The sequence below is a fragment of the Vombatus ursinus genome, unplaced genomic scaffold (assembly GCF_900497805.2).
Source record: "Vombatus ursinus unplaced genomic scaffold, bare-nosed wombat genome assembly UNPS02014893.1, whole genome shotgun sequence".
NCBI classification, from domain to species: Eukaryota; Metazoa; Chordata; class Mammalia; order Diprotodontia; family Vombatidae; genus Vombatus; species Vombatus ursinus.
This window is the reverse complement of record NW_020954671.1, coordinates 8,157,872-8,179,715: the sequence shown is the minus strand read 5'-3', so window position 1 is coordinate 8,179,715 and position 21,844 is coordinate 8,157,872. Positions and strand designations below refer to the sequence as shown.

Below are 21,844 nucleotides of genomic sequence, written 5' to 3'. Positions count from 1 at the left end.
TCACTCTGAGGTGATGTTCTGTCTTTTTTTTTTTTTTTGTGGAGGAAATTTGGAGAACCTAAAGATTTCTAACCTGTCTCAGGGCAATTGTTTATTGAATGTGCACAAAGGTAAGGAGTCCAAATCTGCTTCTTAGGGTAGTGGCAGAAAGGCAGACTTTATTCCTCCTTCTTCTCTGTAAAGGCTTACGTTCAACTTTCTGAGGTGAAAGCTACAAGGAGAGCGCATCTTCTTGGGTCTCTCTGAGGTATAGGCAAGATTTATCTGCAACTACATTACCATGCATGCTGGTGACCAGAGACTGGTTAAGGCACCTCTGAAGTAATGCTGAATTTTTCTTTGGCCAACAATCACATGTTTCTTCTCTTAAGTCATCATTCTGGACACAGGAGAGAATTCAACAAGGGGAACCAAGGGAAAAGGCTCTTTGGTGCTAGCACCTTCATGGGAATATAAGAAACTGAATATAAGAAACTGAAGTGTTAGTAGTTTCAATTAGAGTGCTTCCCCCTCCCTCCTCATTCCATTTCCTTTACCAGAGTTAGCTTAGTGATTTTAGACTTGCTCAGTTTGTTTTGTGGACTTTTCCCAATTTACTGATTAAAATTTGTTTTAACTTTCTTTTCCCTTTTTCTAACATGATATTGTTTGAATAGAGATAGTTATTGGGTGAATTTTTCAGCCATAGCAAATGATGATGATCTACCAAGTCCCATAGAAGGATAGCAATCTTCATCCATGGAGGAAGTACACACCTAACTAATGAAATCACAGATCCTTGAAGTTGCTATCATTTGAATATAATATGGGTTAAGTGCATTCCTGAATAAAATGAGTGGATTCTATGAATATGACATACGGAAAAATATTTTTGAATCCATGTGGGTGTATTTAACTTAATACCCAAATAGTTCTTTCTGAGCCTTATTCACTTTGTTACCAATAAGATAAACTGAGTTGAAAAATTAAGAATAGATTATAAAATTATTTTATAGATGAATGCTCATCTCTGCAAATTGTATTCTAAGAATGATAAACCTCTGTTAACTTGGTCAGGAATGAAAGGGAGGAAATCATATATCTAAAATTAATGAGGAAATCACAGTGGAGAAGAAATAAAGAGAATTATCAGAATTTGTTTTCTGGGCAAGGTCTGACTTTGACTGATCTACTTGTTCTGATTCAGGTTTGGAAAAAAATGAGAAATGTGTAGACCATTTAACAAAATTAGATTTCCTTAATGATAGCATAGAATGGATATTCATTAAGGATATCAAATCAGTTCTGTTAAGCACAACCAACCTCTGCTGCCTCTATGTTTTTTCTTGGCAGAAATTCAGTTGGGCGTAATTGCCCTGCCTCTATATGTCTTTTGGTGGCTCTATTCTGCTCTAGGCATTCTTCTTTTTTCTCTCTATATAATTTCTCTTAGTGATCTCATCAGCTCTCAGGGAGTCAACTATCATCTCTACACTGATAATTCCCAGATCTATGCATTCAGCCCTTATTTCTCTGGTAAACTCCAGTCCCATCTCACCAATTGCCTTTACATCATCTCAGATCTGATGTTTCACAGGCATCTCAAAATCAACTTGTCCATCATCTTTCCCTTCAAATCCTCTCATCTTTCTAATTTTCCTATTACTGTTGAGTGCACCACCATCTTTCTAGTCACTTAGGCTCATTGATCTTACTGTCAACCTTGATTCCTTATTTCAATCCATTCTCCATATCCAATCTATTGCTAGACCTTATCATTTTAACTTCTGCAACATCTCTCATTTGTGTCTTTTTCTTCTCCATTGTATGAGCCCCTCATCACCTCTTGCCTGAACTATTGCAATTTTTAATTGGCCTCCCTGCCTTAAGTCTTCTTCATTTCTAATCTCATCTTCTAGTAAGCTGCCAAAGTGATTTTCCTAAAACACTTGTCAACACCTTATTCAACAAACTCCAATGGTTTCCCATTATCCTCAGGATCAAATGTAAGATCCTCTGTTTGACATTTAAAGCCATTTAGAATTTGGTTAATTCCTGCCTTTCCAATCTTCTTACACTTTGCTGTCTTCCATACACTCTGTGATCTAACTGCTGTGTTCTACTTGTTGTTTCTAACATGATACATATGATCCCCCAACTCCATTCATTTACATTAGCTGTTCCTCATGCCTGAAATGTGTTCCTTCTTCACCTCTGATTCTTAGATTCTCTCATTTTCTTTGAGACTTAGTTCAAATTCTACCTTCATAGGGAGAGCCTTTCCAGCCCCCACCTGTTGTTTGTCCCTTCCTACCAAGATTAATTTCCATTTCCATCATATGTATCTTAAATATACATAGCTGTTTTTATGTTTTCTCCCCAGTTATGGGGCAATAGTTGGCAAACTATAGCTGAGGGTCAAATCTTGCCCTCTGGTGATTTTTTATGGTCAAACTAGGAATAAGTTTACATTTTAAAATACAATAAAACTTCATTTAAAATGTAGAAATTATCCTTAGCTTGTATGTCATACAAAAACAGGTGGCAGACTATGTGGTTCATGGGCCATAGTTTGCAGATCTCTGCCGTATTAAAATATGAGCTCCTTAGAGACAGGGACCATGTTTTCCGCTTTCTTTGTACCCCCAGAACATAGCACAATGTTTGGTACATAGTAATTAATTAATACTTGTTGACTGACTCATTGATTAGTCAGAATTATGCGTCAATCTCCTTTCTCCAAAGTTGATCTCTTAATTGCCAAATCTCATGGTATTTTCTCAGTTTTTATCCTTTCTGACCTCTCTGCAGCCTTTGATGCTGTCAGTCACCCTCTTCTCTTCCTTTCCCTTCTTTCTAGGTTTTTGTGATACTTCTATTTCCTGGTTCTCCTTTTTTCTATCTGATTGCTCTTTCTATTTCCTTTAGTAGATGTTCATCCACATCATGCACACTCATAGTGGGGTTCACCCAAAGCCTTCTGGGCCTTTTTCTCTTTTCCTTCAATATTCTTCACTTGGTGAAAATATATTTTCACCGTATTTTCACATAAGTACATGAAATTATATTTCATCGGTTCCCATTGTTTCTATTATCACCCATGTGTAGGTGGATCTCAGATCTACTTGTGTAGCTCTACCCTCTCTTGACCTCCAGGTTCATATTTCTAACTGCATATTGGACATCTAATTGGATGTTCCATAAACATCTTAAACCCAACACATCCAAAAGCAAACTCATTCTTTCCCTCCAACATCTTGTGACTTTATAACTTCCCTATTACTATTGAGGAAACCACAATCCTCCCAGTCAGATGAGTTTGAAACTGTCATCCTCTACTTCTCGCTATTTCTCACTGCCCATATATAATTAGTGGTCAAGTCCTGATATTCCTACCTTTGTAACATCTTCCTCTTCTCTTCTCTGACATTGCCACCATCCTGGTACAGGTCCTTATCACTTCATATCTGGATCATTGCAGTAACCTTATGATTGGACTCCCTGCCTCAAATTCCTCTTCACTTCAACCCATCTTCCACTTAACTGCTTCCTAAAATGTATATCTGATCATTTGCATACACACTGGTGACTCATGGCTACCTCAAGAATCAAATATAAAATTCCCTGGCTTTCAATGCCCTTTAAAATCTATTCCATTTCTACTTTTCCAATCTTCTTATACCTTACTCCCTTCCATGTACTCTATGACCCAGTGACACTGGGCTCCTTGCTGTGTCTTACACTTACACAGGATGCTCTATCTCCTCACTTCTTTTTCACTGGCTGTTCCTTATACCTGGCATCTCTGCCACCTAGCTTCCCTGGCTTCCTTCAAATCTCAGTTAACATACACATTCTAAAAGAAACTTTTCTGGGTCCTCCTTAACCTTAGCACCTTTCTTCTAAAATTATCTCCAATTTATTCATAGTTGTTTGAATATTAGATTATCATCATCATCATCATCATTAGACTATGAGCTCCTTGAGATCAGGGACTTGGTCTCATATTGCAAATACAAAAAATAGACCCAAGTAGGGTGATAATTCTGGATTATTTGAAGTCCACATGAAGATACTTCTATGTTCCATTTATGTTTCTACCTAGTCTTAAAACCATTATCTCCTATAGAAAAGAAATAAGTATGGCTTCTATCTTAAAGAGGGAGTTGAATCAAAACCTCTTAATAACCACTTTGTATTCATGGATAACAGTAAGCTACATATCTCCAATGAAAAGCATATTAATGGCTCTTTCATTTTGTGGAATCTTCCTGCAATGATATCAAAATGTCACTTGGACTCAAGCATAAAATTTTTAACATATAACAAGGAAGGATAGAAATTTTAGATTTTGAGCTTGAATTTGGAGATGACACTGAACCTTTGGATGCAAGCAACACCTACAAATATATTGATCTCCTCTAGGCAAGTATCATTTATAATGTTTAAAAAGTTTAAGAGACATAGTTTCTGGGTAATTAATCATTTTATTAATAATGCTAGCATTTTATTAATAAAAGGGTCAGTGACACTCTAAAATGCCAAAGACCCCTCATGGTGGTGGGCTCACAGTTTATATGCCTTGGAAGAGTAGTATTCCTGAGGGAGACACTCAATTCTGATTGGTAAACAATTGATGAGAGAATGAATATTATAATGAGAAGTCGGTTCACTCCAATGAGGTGCTGTTACTTTGGAGCAAAGGGACTATCTCTGCACCCAGACCACCCCTCGCCTTGGGCAATTCAGACAAAGGACCTCCACCCAAACTTGCTTGGGTAAAACACAATGGGTAAGAATTTACCTTAGATAGGATGGTCTAGGTGGGGTATGTTTTTGACAGGGGTCAGTAATGTCCTTCAAAGGCTGGGCTTTGAACAAGGAAATAGGACAGGGAAAAAGCCTGATTCTCCTCCATAATTGGTTATTAATAATAATTTCTTTCACATTAAAATAACAATATCAAGGAAAAGACTATTACCAAATATGTCAAGACTTATTGGCATCCTGAAATAGAAACTGAATTGGAAAAACACTTAGAGTGATTAACATTTATGCTACATCCAACTTAACGTACACTTTCATAACTGTAAATGGACCATAATAGATTTGGAAAATATCTGCATATAAGATATGTGTTTGTGGGCTGTGTTAATATATAAAACCAGCTGGACTGAATGTGTCATGGAACAATATCTGATCTGGAATTTGGCCCACTCTGTTTCAAGGGAAACTGTGATTTTTACCTTTGTACAGACCAGGAGGAGTACCTGGATGTCCATTTGCTCCTTCTCTCACTCATCTTCAAAAGGGATATTCAGCTAGAATTATGTCTTTTTACACATCAAATATTGGTATTGTAAGAATATAATAGGTTCAGAATAAATTGTATTTTTCCTGACTGTTCTCAAAGGGAGGATAGAGCTTAGCTTACATTTGCCAGTCCTCCCAACAAAAGACCATCACGCATAGCTAGTAAACATCTTTATCAAAACAAGGAATAAATAGAAATCAGGGAAATTATGCAGATTTTTGTTCTTGTTGTTCAGTCATTTCAGTTGTGTCAGACTCTTCCTGACCCCATTTGGGGTTTTCTTGGCAAAGATACTGGAGCAGTATGTCATTTCCTTCTCTAATTATGCAGATTAGAAAGACCAAATAATACATAAGAATAAATGGTCTTTTTGGGTGGAAGCAAGATAAGAGCTCAACTCAAACTAGGAGTGAACACAATCTCATCAGTCTTTAGAGCTGTAGGACATATTGGAGGAGGGGAGTTCTCCCTACATTTCTGTGACTGTGAGTGCTGGTGGTTGTATTTAAAAGTCAGGAAGCTCTCCAGTCATCTGAAGAAATTCCTCCCCTCACACTGTTATACACCATCAAAGATTAACATTCAGTTGGTTAAGAGTCCTGCTACCTCACACTATGTATCTGTGTAGTGTCAGAGGGATGATGCTTAAGGAAATTGCTCCAGGCTTGTATGGATGTGGCATTACACTAACAGCCCATATTATATTAATGAAACATTATTCTAAATGCCAACATGGAAAGATGAATATTTCCTTCCCATAAAAGAAGAATATTGATGGACATTCTTTTTTTTTTTTTTGGTTTGTTTTGTGTATTTTATTTTTAGGCAATTGGGGTTAAGTGACTTGCCCAGTGTCACACAGCTAGTAAGTGTCAAGTGTTTGGTCAGAGGCCAGATTTGAACTCAGGTCTTCCTGACTTCAGGGCTGGTGCTCTTTCTACTGCATCACCTAGCTGCCCCTATAGACATTCTTTAAGCATGTGACACATAGATAAAAAAAAATCTACAAATACATTTAGAACAAGAAGGCATCACTTCATTGCCCAATAATAGGTTGCTGACAGATACAGTGCACATCAATTTTTTGTCAAATGAAATAATAATAAAAAATAATAATGATGATGATGATGTTGATAAAGAAGTCATTGTGGGCAGAATCTACAAAATGACTGAGTCTCAAAAGTAAAATTAAAAGGGCCCTATGGATCCTATAAATACATGAACTCAGATAACAACATATCAAAAGTGTCAAATAGCTGTCATGGTTTATTTTTGGAAACGGAGAGATTTTTGTGGCAATTGAGGAGCTTATAGTATAACTTTCCTTAAGGAATTTGGACTTCATGATTAATGCAGCTGATTTTGGGACATAGTAGAAACTGCAACATTTCAGTATAAATGGCAAAAATCTAGTATCTGACAAATACATATCTAGCAAGACATGATCTGTTGGTTAGAATTATAGACCAATAACTATCTTTTACATACTGAAAGATAATCAGTCTCTATATTATAAATATAGACCTCTAAATATCCTGTAGCACTCAACTAATAAACAAAAGTAGAGCCAGAGCATTATCACAGACTAAATAAACTATTGTCCATAATCACCCAGACATGAACACTAATCCTTAAAAAATTAACATTTTAAATAGCTATTTCCATACCAAATACACACTACATACTAGCTCAAAAGCTTTCAGAATATCTGATGTCTCAATAGTCTTAATGCAGTTTTATGCTTTAATAGCCTTAAGAATTTTGGGACACCCTGCATAGTGACCTAGAAGAAATCAAAATCATGTGCAAAATAGGTAATACATATCATCCTTATTGTCCTGCCTGCTACTCAAGTTTTACCAAACATGCTCTCAAGGAGGTTATAGAAGATTAACTTACATTCTAACACTTTTATTTAATTACAGAAAAGTTCTTTTATCTACTGGTGTAATAGTCCACAGACCATTATATATTAAAGAATAATAGGATAATGATTTGCCTCAGGATCATTTTGATCTGAACTCCTTCAAAACAGATGAGAATGATTTTCTATAATAACAAAAATAACAATAATAATATACATTTATATATTAGAGATTATTAATAATAAAATATTGTTAATAAATAATCATAATTAAATAATCATAATAAGTACTATCCATATTTTTCAGATGAGGAAACTGAAGCTAAAGAAGTTCTAGTACAGTGGATCATGATGCTGAAATGTTATTAAATGTCTCTCCCTTATTTCCTTTAAATAGATAAGCCCCTGTTTTGAGTGGTTATAGTACATTTTTGTTGTTATTGATACTTTGTTTTAGAAGAGGACCAATCATATCACAATGTGATGGGTGATGTCTTGACTTGTGCATGAACTGGATTTAAGTGAGGCAGAATTGTGCAAAGTTGTCATCCTTACTCTCTCTTCCAGGGTCATTAAAGTTCAGTGGCAAAACAAAAATCAAGACAGATGACTGGTGATGGCCTGGGATGCAGTGGATGACATACTTTTTGAGAAGAGTGATGTTAAAGTGGATGACCCATCTAGGAAGAAGTCCCTTCTAGGGTGAAGTTTGTGTTTCTATGACACTCTATTGCTTGGCTCTGGTCATTTTCACTAGCTATCCCCCATGTTTGGAACTCTCTCCCTTCTCATCTCTGCTTCCTGCCCTAGCTTGGCTTCCTTCAAATCTCAAGTAACACCTCAGCTTTTGTTTTTGTTTTGTTTGTTTTTTACTATTTTTTTTTATTTTTAGGCAGTTGGGGTTAAGTGACTTGCCCAGGGTCACACAGCTATTAAGTGAGAAGTGTTTGGTCTGAGGCCGGATTTGAACTCAGGTCCTCCTGACTCTGGGGCCTGTGCTCTATCCACTGCACCACCTAGCTGCCCCAATACCTTAGCTTTTGAAAGAAATCTTTTCTGATCCTCCTTAATGATATTATTTGTAAAAAGTGCTTAGCATGGTGTCTGGCGTATAGTATATGCTTGGTGTCAGTAGATGGAATGTCTTGTGTAATGCCAATGCCTTCCCATTTTGATTATCTCAAATTTATCCTGTCTATATCTTATTATATGCAGTTGTTTATATGCCATCTCACCCACTGGACTGTGAGCTCCTTAAAAGAAGGGACCATGATTTATTTTATGGCCTTTCTTTGTGTCCCTAGCACTTAGCACAATTCCTGGCACATAGAAAGTGCTTAATTTAAATGAGCATTTGCTTGTTAACAGATTGACTGACTATGATACACCTTCTATACCAAGAAGGGAATGAATCTTTGATCCAAACTTTTATTTTCTACCAGGGGTTGAAAATGGATTTTAAAACTAAAAACTAAGTCTAAGTCCTAGATCCTAGAAAGGAATCATTTTAGGTCAACTGGATTCTTTCTGGTGCTACATTACCTGGAAATGTCATCAGCTTCTAAAATATGATAATTCTTTTCCTATGTTAGTGATGGAAAAAGCTATTACTTACCTCAACAAAACAGATATAACTTCTTTGCCAATTTATATGCTTCAGCTTTTGAATTTGAGTGGCACAGTTAGCAGGGACATCTTTCATTTCTCTTTGGTGGGTATCCCAGATGATTACATTTTTATTTTTGACTTTCCATGCAACACATATATCATTGAGTTATATGTATATTTCTAAAAAGTTATATATGAATAAAACTTATATAAATCAGATAAATATTAAATGTATTAGTGAAATTCTTATGGGGTTCTTCATTACCCAGTTGTATGACCTCAGGTAAATTGCAATCTCTCTAAGTCTCAGTTTCCTCATTTGTGAAATTAGGATATTGTAGAATGTTTCCTAATACCCATTTCATCACTAACATTCTAGGATGGAACCTGTGGATGAATCCATTGCTAGTGTAAATAATTGCCTACTAAGTTACTATATTCCTAAGTCTATACTTTCACATATAGGCTTTTTTTATTTGTTCATTTAAGCCTACAATTTAGTTAGCTTCTATTCTATTGTGACCCAGGAACCATAAGCTCTTTCTGAGGTTCATTACTATTGGTTCAAGTATAGAAGAGCTACTCCTATTACAATACCCTAAGAGAAATGAATTTTTTACTTAAGTATTGAATTTTTACAATGAATCCCTTCCCACTCCACCACCTCCTCTTCCTAACCAAAAAAAAAAAAAAATCAATGCTTTCTGATTCTTATTTCTCCCATGTAGGTGGCACAGCAGATTGAGCTCTGGTGCCAGAGTCAGAAAGACTTCAGTTCAAATCTGTTCTAAAGTCTTCCTGACTCAGTCCAGCACTCTATCCACTATTACACTGATTTATAGCTTAAAAATAAAATCCAAAATAGCCTGTCAGTTCAGTGTTGTGAAAGTGATGATGAATTGGATTAGATGATTACTAAGGTGTTTTCCAGGTCTAAAACTTATGATGTTTAGAAGAATGTCTTACTGTGAATTAAGATACCTAGGTTCTAGTCTTGAAATCATTACCAATTTACCCATATGATTTCGAACATCATATAAGGTCTTTGATCTTCATAAATTGACATGTGTTTATTTGCCCTACTTTTATGTGGGGCAGCTAGGTGTCACAGTGTCACATAGAGTGCTGGAAGAATTTATAAGTTAAAAAGAGAAGGTTCATGAGTAAGAGCTAGAAGGGACCCTCTAGGTTATAGAATTCACCTCCTCTCCATTTTACAGATGAGGAAGTTGAGGCACAGAGAAATTAAACTTTTATGAGTCATATCATTAGTATCTGAGACAGGATTTGAACCCAGATCTTCCTGACTCCAGGTCCAATGCTCTATGCCATTTCTGAGTTAAACTAGATAATATCCAAAATCCTTTTAAAATCTATAATTCTATCATAAAACACATATGAACCCAAAAGACTTTTATAATCCTGTATAAACTAATAAAAACTAGCTTAGGTGATTATTAATGAATCCAGAAGATGGGTAGATATTACTTAATTATATTTGAAGAAGAAATAAGAGACAATTTTTGCAAGTAACTGTGGGTATGTCTTGAATATGTCAAAAGAGTGTCCTCTTTGGGAAGAGTGAGTTAATATACTCAGACAAGAATGATAAGGAATGGGGGTGGGTGGGTGGAGCCAAGATGGCAGAGTAAAAGCAGTGACTTGCTTGAGTTCTCCCTCAAACTCCTCCAAATTCCTATAAAAAATGGCTCTAAATAAATTCTAAAGCAGCAGAACCCACAAAAAGACAGAGTGAAACACATTTTCAGCCCAAGACAACCTGGATGGTTGATTGGAAAGGTATATTGTGCTGGGCTGGGAGAGGAGCGCAGTTTGATGTGGGCGCTCAAGCAAGGCAGGCCTCAGTGAACCTGGAGCAGGCCTCAGAGGACTGAATTGTGGGCAGCTGTGGTGGTTTCCAGACTTCTCAACCCATGAACAACAAAGACAACTTAGAAGGTCAGTGGGAAAAGTCTGTTTCTGTGGTGGTGAGAGAGAAGCACAGTGGGGTTCCAGCCCCAGTCCCCGAGCTCAGCCCCAGAGTGGCAGCTGCCTCCAGAGCTTCTGGCGTACAGACTGAGGGGGAATTGAGTGGCTGATCAGAGGAGGATTGCAGGTATCTCTCTACTGGTGCAGGATTCTCTTGCTTTGCCAGTGCTTGGATCTTGGTCACAGTTCTGGGTGGCTGCCCTGGGGTGAGGAGGAGTGCTGGCATGGTGGAGCTTGTAATGTTGGTAGAGAGGAAATCTCCTCACAGTTCCAAGACAGAAAAGAGTGCTTGTGCTCACTCATAGACCAGAGCACAAGGCCAGGAAAGGAGTAAACACCTCGCCCTTGATCACAGCACCTTGGAAGAACTGAAAATTTACAGGTCCCTAGAAGTATCTCTGAAAACAGTTGCACATAACTCCTGAAGTTTGGGACAGTACATTCTCCACACTAGAAACAGACCCCTACCTTAACAATGAGGTTATAACTCAAGTAATTGGCTGAGATCATGAGCAAGCAGCGCAAAAAGAGTCAGACTATATTATCTTACTTTGGTGACAAAGAAGATCAAAACACACAACCAGAAGAAGACAATGAAGCCAAAGCTCCTACATCCAAAGCCTCCAAGAAAAATATGAATTGGTCCCAGGCCATGAAAGAGCTCAAAAAGATTTTGAGAAGCAAGTAAGAGAAGTAGAGGAAAAACTGAGAGTGATGCTAAAGGAGACCCCAAAAAATACTGAAGAAAATAACACCTTAAAAAATAGCCTAACCCAAGTGGCCAAAGAGGTCCAAAAAGCCAATGAGAAGAAGAATGCCCTAAAAAGCAAAATTGGCCAAATGGAAAAAGAAGTCCAAAAGCTTACTGAAGAAAATACTTCCTTAAAAATTAGAATGGAGGAATTGGAAGGAAGTGACAATTTGAGAAATCAAGGCACTGTAACACTAATCCAGAAGAATGAAAAAATAGAAGAGAATGTGAAATATCTCATTGGAAAAACAACTGACCTGGAAAATAGATCCAGGAGAGAGAACTTAAAAATTATTGAACTATCTAAAAGCCATGGTCAAGAAAAGAGCCTAAACATCATCTTTCAAGAAATTATCAAGGAAAACTGCCCTGATGTTTTAGAACCAGAGGGCAAAATGAAAATTGAAACAATCCACCAATCACCTCCTGAAAGATTCCCAAAGGAAAACCCTAGGAATATTGTAGCCAAATTCCAGAATTCCCAGGTCAAGGAGAAAATATTGCAAGCAGCCAGAAAGAAACAATTCAAGTATTGTGGAAACACAATCAGGATAACACAAGATTTAGCAGCTTCTACATTAAGGGTCTGGAGGGCATGGAGTATGATATTTTGGAGGGCAAAGGAGATACAACTACAACCAAGAATCACCTACCCAGCAAAACTGATTATAATCCTTCAGGGTGAAAAATGGTCATTCAATGTAATAGGGGACTTTCGAGCATTCCTGAGGAAAAGACTAGAGCTCAGTATAAAATTTGACTTTCAAATACAAGACTCAAGTGAAACATGGAAGAGGTAAACAGGAAAGAGAAATCATTAGAGACTTTTTGGAGTTGAACTGTTTGCATTCTTGCAGAGAAGGATGACGTATGTAGCTCACGGGTCCTTTGTCACTGTTGGGGTAGTGGGAGGGGAAAAAATTATACGTACGTATGGGTGGATAGGTGGAGGGCATGGGGTGAGTTGAGGATGAAGGAGTGATGTCTGGAGAATAGAATTGAGGGGTGAGAGAGGATTGTACTGGGAGATGGAGGGGGGAGAGGTGGAATGGGGTGGATTTTCTCACATGAAACAGGTGGGAAGGGGCTTTTGCAGTGGAGGGGAGGGGGGAAAGATGGGGGTAGTGAATGAATCTTGTTCTCATGGGATTTGGCTTGGGGAGGGAATAATATACACAATGGGGCATGGAAATCTATCTTACCCTGTGGGAATGTGGGGGGGGAGGGGACATGAGAAGGGGGGGTGTTGATAGAGGGGAGGGCAGATTGGGGGAAGGGATAGTCGGAGGCAGGCACTTCTGAGGAGGGATGGGGTCAAAGGAGAGAGCAGAGTGGATGGGGGGTTGGATAGGATGAAGGGAAATATACTTAGTTTTTCACAGCAGGACTATTATGGAGGTGTTTTGCATGACTGCACATCTATAACCTGTATTGAGATGCTTGCCTTTTCAATGAGGGTGGGTGGGGAAGGAGGAAGGTAGAAAATTTGTAACCCAAAGTTTTAAAAACACATGTTAAAAAGAAAAAAAAAGAATGATAAGGAATAGAAAGCTATTTACAATAGATGGGAAACACTGATGTAGCAGGGTATTGGAGATCTGTTTGTAGTAGCAGAAATAAAGTGTAATATCTGTTTATGTGAGTCTCTGGGTATAGTATTGAAGTGATTATCCTGGGAAAATATAGTCTGCTCTCCCTGCATCTTAAAAGACACAGAGTGGAAATCTTGGGAGGAGAGAGAAGGGAGCAAGGGCAGAGAGGCTTGAACAGAGTACTTTGTGGCTTGAGGAGAAATGCTCAGCATGTGATTCTGATTTGTGTGCTTCATTACTGTGAATGGAAAACCATAGGGAAGGGCAATGACCAGCAGGTCTTGCAGAGAGAAAAATAAAGGGATAGAGAAAAATAGACTATTGGAAAATTGTAAGGATTTTGTTCTACCTTGGGTCTACTGATTAAAGGAGAAAAGGTCATTTTGACTGGACATTTTATAAACTTTTCACAATAAGTTTTTGTTTTTAAAGCATGAATTCAGTTCTAGTGGGCTCAATATCATTTATTGTCTGGCTAGGGGTGGGGTGGGGGGTCTGGTCACATTGTCTTTTCCATAATTCTGCTTCACCTATGCTAACAGATTCCTCTCCACTTCACACAGGGTGGGCACTAGAGATTAGGTCAGGTTCATGAAAGAAGAAGAGTTTCTGGAAAAGACTGAATGCCCACATTCCAAAGTAAGGGTTGAAGGAAGGGAGAAAAAAATTCTATCCCTCTCCTCCTTCAGCAGTTCAGCAGGTGAAATTTTCAACCTTATGCAAATGATTCCCCCGAGATGTACTGTTACAGTGGGCAGCTGAAAGTTAAGTAAAACCTGGAGGTGAACAGCAAGCATGTGCTTTTCTGTGTTGTCTATGGTGAGTTTGCTTCTATGTACAATATCTTAGTTGATCTTTTCCCCATATTTGTGGCTGCTTCTAGAAAGCATCTCTCATTTTACCTCTAATTTGAAATCCTTGAAGTTAGATGCTCAAGAGTATCTTGAAATATCAAAACTGCTTGGGGCGAGAACTCAGGATTTGACAAAAATCTTCCAGGAAAACTGGAAAGTATTCAGGAATAAATTAGATTCGGACCAAAATCTTATGCCATAAACTAAGTAAGCTCCAAATGTATATGTCCTAGATATGAAAGGTCAGATCATAAACAGATCGGAAGAACAAGGAACAAAAGACCTTTTCTAATTAGATAAGGGAAGATTTCATGAGTAGATAAAGGATAGAAAGGATTTAGAAGGCAAAATGGATAATCTGATTATATAAATGTAAATGTTTTTGCACAAACAAATGCAATTAAAATCAGAAGACAGTTAAGTGGGTCAAATCTTTGGAGCAAGCTTCTCTGATAAAAAACACAAAACATATAGAGAACTGTTTCAAATATATGAATGATGATAGGATAAGGACAAGCATTTTCCAAAGGAAGCAATCCAAGAGATCAATAGCTATATAAAAAAAGTTCTGAATTGCTAATAATTTTGAAATACAAATAAAAATAACTGAGGTTCCACCTCACAGCTATTATGTTGGCAAAGATTAAAAAAAAGAAAATGCCAGTTGTTGGAAGGGTGTCAGGAATACAGGCTCATTAGTGTACTGTTTTTGGAGCTATGAATTGATCCAGACATTCTGGAAAGCTATTTGGGCCTATGCTAAAAAAAAAAAAAGTTACCAAACTGTGTAAACCCTTTGACCTAGAGATAAGAACTATGCCCCAAAGTGATCAAAGAAAAAGGGGAAAGACCATCTATACAAAAATATTTATAGTAGTTCCTTTTGTTGTAGCAGATATAGAAACAAAGGAGGTGTCTGTCACTTGAGGAATGGCTTGAACAAATTAAGATATATAATGGAATTGTTGAGCCATGAGAAATGAGGAAAAGAATGATTTCAGAAAAATTTGGGAAGACTTGTCTGAACAATTTAGAGTGAAGTAAACAGGATCGGGCCATTTTTCATAATAACAAAACACTGCAGAGGAAAACAACTTTTAAGGACTTAGGAACTCTCATCAATGCAATGACCAATCAAGACTCTAGAGGATACATGATGAAGCATGAAACATTCATCTCCTGACAGAGGGGTAATGGTACCAAGGTTCAGAATGATAAATACATTTTTTTAGGCATGGCAAACATTGATTTGTTTTGCTTGACTGTGCTTATTTGTTATATAAGGATAGTGTTTTTATTTTCTTATGGAAGAAGGGGGAGCTAGTATTGTTTTATCAAAAAATAAGGAGAAAAGGAATTAATAAGGGTCATTGAAGCATCTTAAAACCAACAGAAAGGAAAAGAGAGAAGTTTAGAGGGAAATGGACAAGCAGGACAGCTTTGAAAGTATTATTCTGATTTTTTTATATATTTAAATGCAAGCTGCAAGTAATACAGTTCAGACTTTTCTTTTTCTTTTCTACTTTGTGTAATTTCTCCCTCTCCTCCTCTTTCTCTTTCTCCTCCTCCTCCTCTTCTTCCTCCTCATTGCCTAAGCCTAGTTCCTAGTCCTGTATGAGCCTGACCAGAAAGAAGGGAGCGTGAGAAGCCACCAGGAGGGGGCAATCTGGCCTAGCCAGCTCACTACAGAGGACTGCTAGAGTAAGTCACTCTGGCTAGCTGCCTGGCCTTAGCTGCAAAGATGCTCCCGCCCCTTTCAGCTCCTGCCCCTATAGCAGGTGCTGTTCACGAATACAACAGCGCCCACAGCATGCTATTAAAACATGCAAACCACTTTGTATACAAAATATCTACCTCCACTTAAGAAAAAATGTACGTATATATATTTTTCGTTGTTTGAGTAGGTCTGAGATTTTAAAGTGTGAACTAAGAGTCCCTACTCTTTGGAACAGATTCTCTAAGATTTTTTTTGCTGCAAGGATCTGTGCAGAACAAACTGCTCGCATGCAGTGTGGAAGGAAGCCTTGGGGGGTGGGGTGGGGGTGGGGGAGGGAAAATGATAAACCCAAGCAGGATCTCGTTATGTGTAACAACTGTTCCCACTCCCGCCCCCAATAATAAGCAATGGCATAGACACCGAACTGGGTTGCCAGTAATGGCTTGGTCTCTGGTCGCTGTTGGAGATCTCGCGGGCTGGTGAGAAGTCCTTTCTCTAAACAGGTTTAGATGGACTCTCTTTCCTCTTCTTTAGGGTAGGAGGTGGCAAGGTGGGCCCCAAGACCCCTCACTGATAAAAGAGATATCATCAGCTCCTGGTAAGGTTTATCTTGTATGACAAGAGGCGTCTTTTGTTTCTTCTATCAAACCTTTTCCTAAGAGCGATAGAGGACATCTCATCCCACTCTTTCCCTCTTCACACACCCAGGGCTGAATTTTATTACCTATGCCCACACTTTATCGGCTTCCGCAGCTCCCTTTTTCGGGGGTGGGAGCCAGTCCGGCTCAGGGGTGGTTACACTCATCTACCCACTCCCCTCTTCCCTTCTTCCTTCTCTAGAGCTGGGACTCGGTGATCACCTATGCCGTACTGCCGAGGGGCAGATCAGCAGGACTACAGAACATTTACCTAGAGCTGTCCTGGCTGCCCGGTTTGGCTGGGTGGGGAGAGTGGACAGTTTCAGTCTCAAATTCCTATAGGTGGTGCTCAGTTATGAATTCTCCCTCTGCTCCCCTCTCTGTCTTTCTCGTGCAGATTCGAGGCCTTAGTATATCATTTATACAGGCAGTTCTTTCTTTGAGTAACTCTCTAACACTTTCTTGAGTACACTTTTTTGAGTACCATCTCCCACAATTTCAGAAAGTCTTACGCCTATTCCTACTAATCAGCCTGCCCTCACACCTCCCAGTCCGTTTCTTAGCACCCAGAAATTATTCACCCTTTCCTCCCAACATTTCCTCGAGTTAGGTACGGGCACCTTTCTGTTAACTTTTGGGCGATTGTTAGATGTATTCTCCCAGCTTAGTAAGCAACACCCTCAGCAACTGCTTCTCGTTGCAGAGCCTCTCTTCCACTTTCACCCGTCAGCCTACCACTCGCTAACCCTTAAGCATCTTCCTGCTCTTCTCACCCTTTTCTCTTCACAGGACTGAGCAAATGTAGAGAAATTGAACGTCAAGTAAAGGGCACCTCCTACCAATGCCCGCCCCTGTATTTCCTTTTCTCTTGTACAGTTAAGGAGGCTCAGGCTCCCGCAGCTGGAGGTTAACAGCAGCTTCAGGTGGCAGTGCCTGGCACACAGTAGGAGCTTAATAAACGCTTGTTGATTTGATTTGTCTGCCTGGAATGAAGAAATTGCCCACATCAGCTCCCCTCAATTCTGGTCCTTGCTCTGAGATCAGTCTAAATGGGTCCCAGAACAGGTATCAGCAAGGCTTCTACTGCACCCACGGCGGTTTCAAGGAGTAGGCATTGTGTAGGGACAGATATTCAAGAGATGTGATTGAAACCATTCTTTACCCATAGGCTAATAGCATTTAGAACTCTCTCTCTCTCTCTCTCTCTCTCTCTCTCTCTCTCTCTCTCTCTCTCTCTCCCCTCCTCCTCCTCCTCTTCCCATCTCAAGTCATGGTTCTTTACTGGGTTATGAGATCTCATTTCCCTTCGCCACAGAAGACTGGAGCACCCACTAACCTCCGCCAGAAGTTGCCACAGCTGGACTGTACGGGTTCAGCTGCCTGAGAGACAGGGGTGGGGTGGAGTAGGGGCGAGAGACAAAAAACAATGACTGACGAAGTCTAGCCTGTCTCAAGCAATGAGAAATGGGGAGGGCGGTGATTTGAGTCTGCTTCTTCCATTACCCTCTTCCCCCAACCCCCTCCCCGGCTCCCTGATTTGGGGCTCCCGGGAATAAGAGCAGATATGCTGAACCCTTGTCAAGGCAGCAACAGCAGTAGCAGCAGCAGCCGCTGTGGGACAGCGACAGCGGGGGCGGCGCAGGCGCACTGTGCCCGCCGGAGCCTGCAGTTCCCGAGCCCCGTGTGCGGCACCGCCACAGTCTGGGCAGCAGCAGCCAGGGGAGCGCTACTACCATGAACTGCCTGGTCTTCCTCCCCAGAGCTGCTCATCCGGGTCGGGCTCGAGATACAGTCAGGGGACCCGGTCGCCGCACCCCCTCCTCTTTTTCCTCTCTCTTCTCTGCTTCCTCCTCCTTCTCTTCCTCCTCTTCCTCCTCCTCCTCCTCTTCCTTCTCTTCCTCCTCCTCCTCCCCCTCCCCCGCCGCAGATCCTGGCCGCTGCTCCCCAGACCCAGGATGCCGGGGGGCAAGAGAGGGCTGGTGGCACCGCAGAACACATTTTTGGAGAACATCGTCAGACGCTCGAGTGGTAAGGAGAGTTACTCATTTCACCCACCCAGACCTGTGCCTGTGCCTGTTCACGTCCCCATATGTATAAACTACCCTTCCTTCCAACTTTCTTTTGGAGGAGGGAGGGGGGGATGTAGACACCCTCGTGCCCCTGCAAGATTTTGTGGTCTGTGTGGGACCTGGGGAGGTGGAAGAAAGTTGCTTCAGGGCAATTTCCATCCCCACTTTCCACCACTTACCCACCCCCACTTACACCTGTCAAGAGCTCCAGCAGCGAACTAGGAGAGACTGAGTGAGGGCGGAGAGCTAGGGAAGTTGACAATTCACTTATACCTTAGCATCTCTTTGCAGCTAAGTGATGTCTGGAGAAGGGAATTCACTTTGGGTTTTATGATAACCACTTTACTTTTAAAAATTTCCTCTGCTTTTTTTTTTTCAGGTAGGTTTTAGGAATTGACCAAATGTTCAGAGCAATTTTCCGTAAAAAAGGGGTTTCCCTCAGGCCTATAATGGCTAAAGTCATAACTGTTTAATGAAGTTTAGGGAACCAGAACAGCTTTTAACCCCAGTGGGCATAGCTGGAAGAACCTTATGATTATTGTGGGTATGCTGAGTTGAATCTTGAATGAGATAGGCAGTATGTGTTAAAAAAAAACAAAACCTCTGCAGTTAAAACAAGTCTTGTTTTAAAAGGCTTCTTTGTGTTTACAGAGAATATTTTGACATAAGCTGGAGAACTATAGAACTGAAGTAACAGCCACATTACTTTTTATTTATTTAGGGAACGAATTCCTATGATGTGGTGTTCCACTTTTGCTACTGATTTCTTAGGACTTTCTTGCTTTTAGGTATCTTTTAAGAATGCTGTCTGATGATGCTGACATTTTCCCAAATAGCGCCAGTTGAAAACAGGCTTTATTTTAAATTTTGAGACCTTCCAAACTTTGTGAGGCAAGCCCAAAGACACTCTATTAAAATCTTAGTGCTAGTTTTCTTATCTTTACATCATTTCCAAAGCATAAATAGAGAGTTCTCTATTTCTGAAAGTTTTTCATCAGAGTTCAGTCATTTCTTTTTTAAAAATTAATTAATTTTTAGTTTTCAACATTCACTTCCATAAGATTTTGAGTTCCAAATTTTCTCTCTTTCTCTCCCTTCTCCCTACCCCAAGATGGTGTTTGATATAGTCTATTTGATATAGACTTTATACATACATTCATGGAGATCAGTCATTTCAATGATATTTTGAATTAGCTTTAAGTGTCATTGTGGAAAGGACCACTATGGACATAGATGGCATGAAATAATTGAAGCTCTTTCTAGAGCACTATGGCAATACCAGCCAATGCTACAATTAAACAGTTTGCTGGGTTAATAATTCTGAAACTTAGATTTCTTCTGAATTCTGTGATCATGAAATAATTTTTTGACTTCAGGGAAACTTGTTCTTTAACCTTATAGCATACAAAAATAGCATATGGGTAAAAATTGTGCTCATGTTAATTTCAGAATATCATGTCCCTGAATTATCTACTTTGTTTTTGCTCTTGAGCTGATATATATGAAAAAGCCTAGAACCCTAAAGAAGAGGGACAGAGACAACTAATGACAACACCATTATTTAATGGATAGATTGAATGAAATAACCAATATCAAGATAGAATTGACCTTGTAGAAAGTCTTCATAAAATATCAGAACTTTGCATTTGTAGAGCAATTTTAGGTACTTAAAAGTGATTTCACATTCATTATGTCTTTTTTAAATGACATAACTTAAGAGAAATTCTCCAAGATAACCCATGGTTACCCAATTTTGACATTATGTACAATATTATTTTGCACTGATATTGTAAATAACCACACAATGCTAGGAAATAGTAATGCCAACATCAGCATGAACTGGAATTAGGCATTCAGTCCTGGAAGTATCTGCTTAGCCATTTCTCTTTTCCTGTTAGAGTAATTGGTCGCCATGCTGTTCAGTCCATTTAGAGGACCTTACAGATAAGACTTTAAAAATGGAGACTGCATTTCCTCTGACTGGTCAAGAATGATGTGATGGGGGCTTTCCTCATTCAGACTTATTATTCTAGTATTCTTTGCAAAGTTTTTTTTTTTTTTTTTGCTCCCAACTGAGAACTTGGGATAAACAAATGTTTAATCTTCCTAATGTCTTCTGGTTTAGTCAAACCTTAAAATTAAAATTAGCTTTAGTAGACTCTAAATAATTACATGACTTGCATTCATGTAATATTTGCTGTCTCTGAGTTGTCTGATATTGAACTTATTGAAGGTTTCCTCTTTTCTACATGTTGGCCAGTATTTCTTTGAGGTATTTAATATTACTTCTGACGGGGAACTGGTGCTAAGTGAACATTTTATTTGGCAAAGAGTATTCTTCTGGTATTGCTAATACATTGGTAGTCCATAACCACCCTTTAACTCCACTTTCATACTATTTAAACTTCTGTGATTGCCTAGTAATTTTGAGATAATTTTATTTAAGTATTCTTTAAGAGAAACTGGAATTCGGTCATTAAATACAAAATTTTCCATGTAGCTGAAGAATTCCTCTGAAGGTAAAAAATAGGAAATTGACAGTGACAACATTAAATCATAGTATCTACTCATATAGCAGCATCCCCCAGTTGACAACAGTTTCTAAATCATATATCAAAGAAACATGAATATTCATTTTCTAAAAAGTGGCATAATGTAGTTCAAGGAAAAATTCCCTTCTTTATCCTAGTGGATAGAGTTGTTTGTATAGAAACATAACCCAAGATTTTATCATCTATTGTTACCATTTAAAAGGAACAATTGGCAGAACTTCAATGGTAAAAGAATAAACTTAATAAAGAATAAGTAAATTTTAGTAAAGAATAAATAAATTAATGAAAGGGTAAAAAAATTAGAGGTTTTTTAAAAGTGGAGAAAGAGGCTTAGTATCTATCTCTATGTGTGCTTCCTTTACTCACCACTTGTTTCCTTCTTATATCCATCTAAAAAAGCAGAGTTAAAATGATAAAAAAAAATGATGAAAAAGAGAGAGAAATTAGATTGAGATGGACATATGGAATGTTAGAGCTGAGGTCCCATAAGACTTTCCCTGATTTAAAAACTGGAGTTTATTTAAAGTATTCAATCTATATGACCCCTCCCCCCACCTCTGCCTCAGACTCCAGCTTAATAAAGATATATAGGATTTTACATTTGAAGTGACTATTGCTTATGTGTTGTGATCATTTATTCTTAATGATTCTTTACTCTTCTCTCTTAAATTTAAGTCCTTTTTCTTTAAAAATTAAAAGTTGTTAGTGGTCTATTTTCATTCAGTCAGGTCAGACTGAAAGTCTATGACATAATAACGAATACTGGATAGGTTAAAGGCAGAGTTTTTCACTAAATCCCAGAATACTAGAACTATGTTTTAGGACAAAGGAGGAACAATATGCAGCATAGTGGGTAGGAAACATATGGGACTTCTCTTTCCAGGAGGTTTTCTAGGCCAACATATGAAGTTCAGAGT

The 21,844-nt window shown here is 38.7% G+C and overlaps 1 protein-coding gene across 1 annotated transcript in view; it reads left to right on the top strand.

The window, feature by feature from the left end:
• Nucleotides 1-18,261: 18,261 nt before the first annotated feature.
• The window catches only part of KCNH5 (potassium voltage-gated channel subfamily H member 5), a 446,545-nt gene continuing 442,962 nt past the window's right edge, over nucleotides 18,262-21,844 (top strand). Inside the window, exon 1 of the mRNA XM_027842861.1 lies at nucleotides 18,262-18,334. Within this exon, the coding sequence (XP_027698662.1) occupies nucleotides 18,262-18,334 (73 nt within the window). The remainder of the gene's footprint in view (nucleotides 18,335-21,844) is intronic.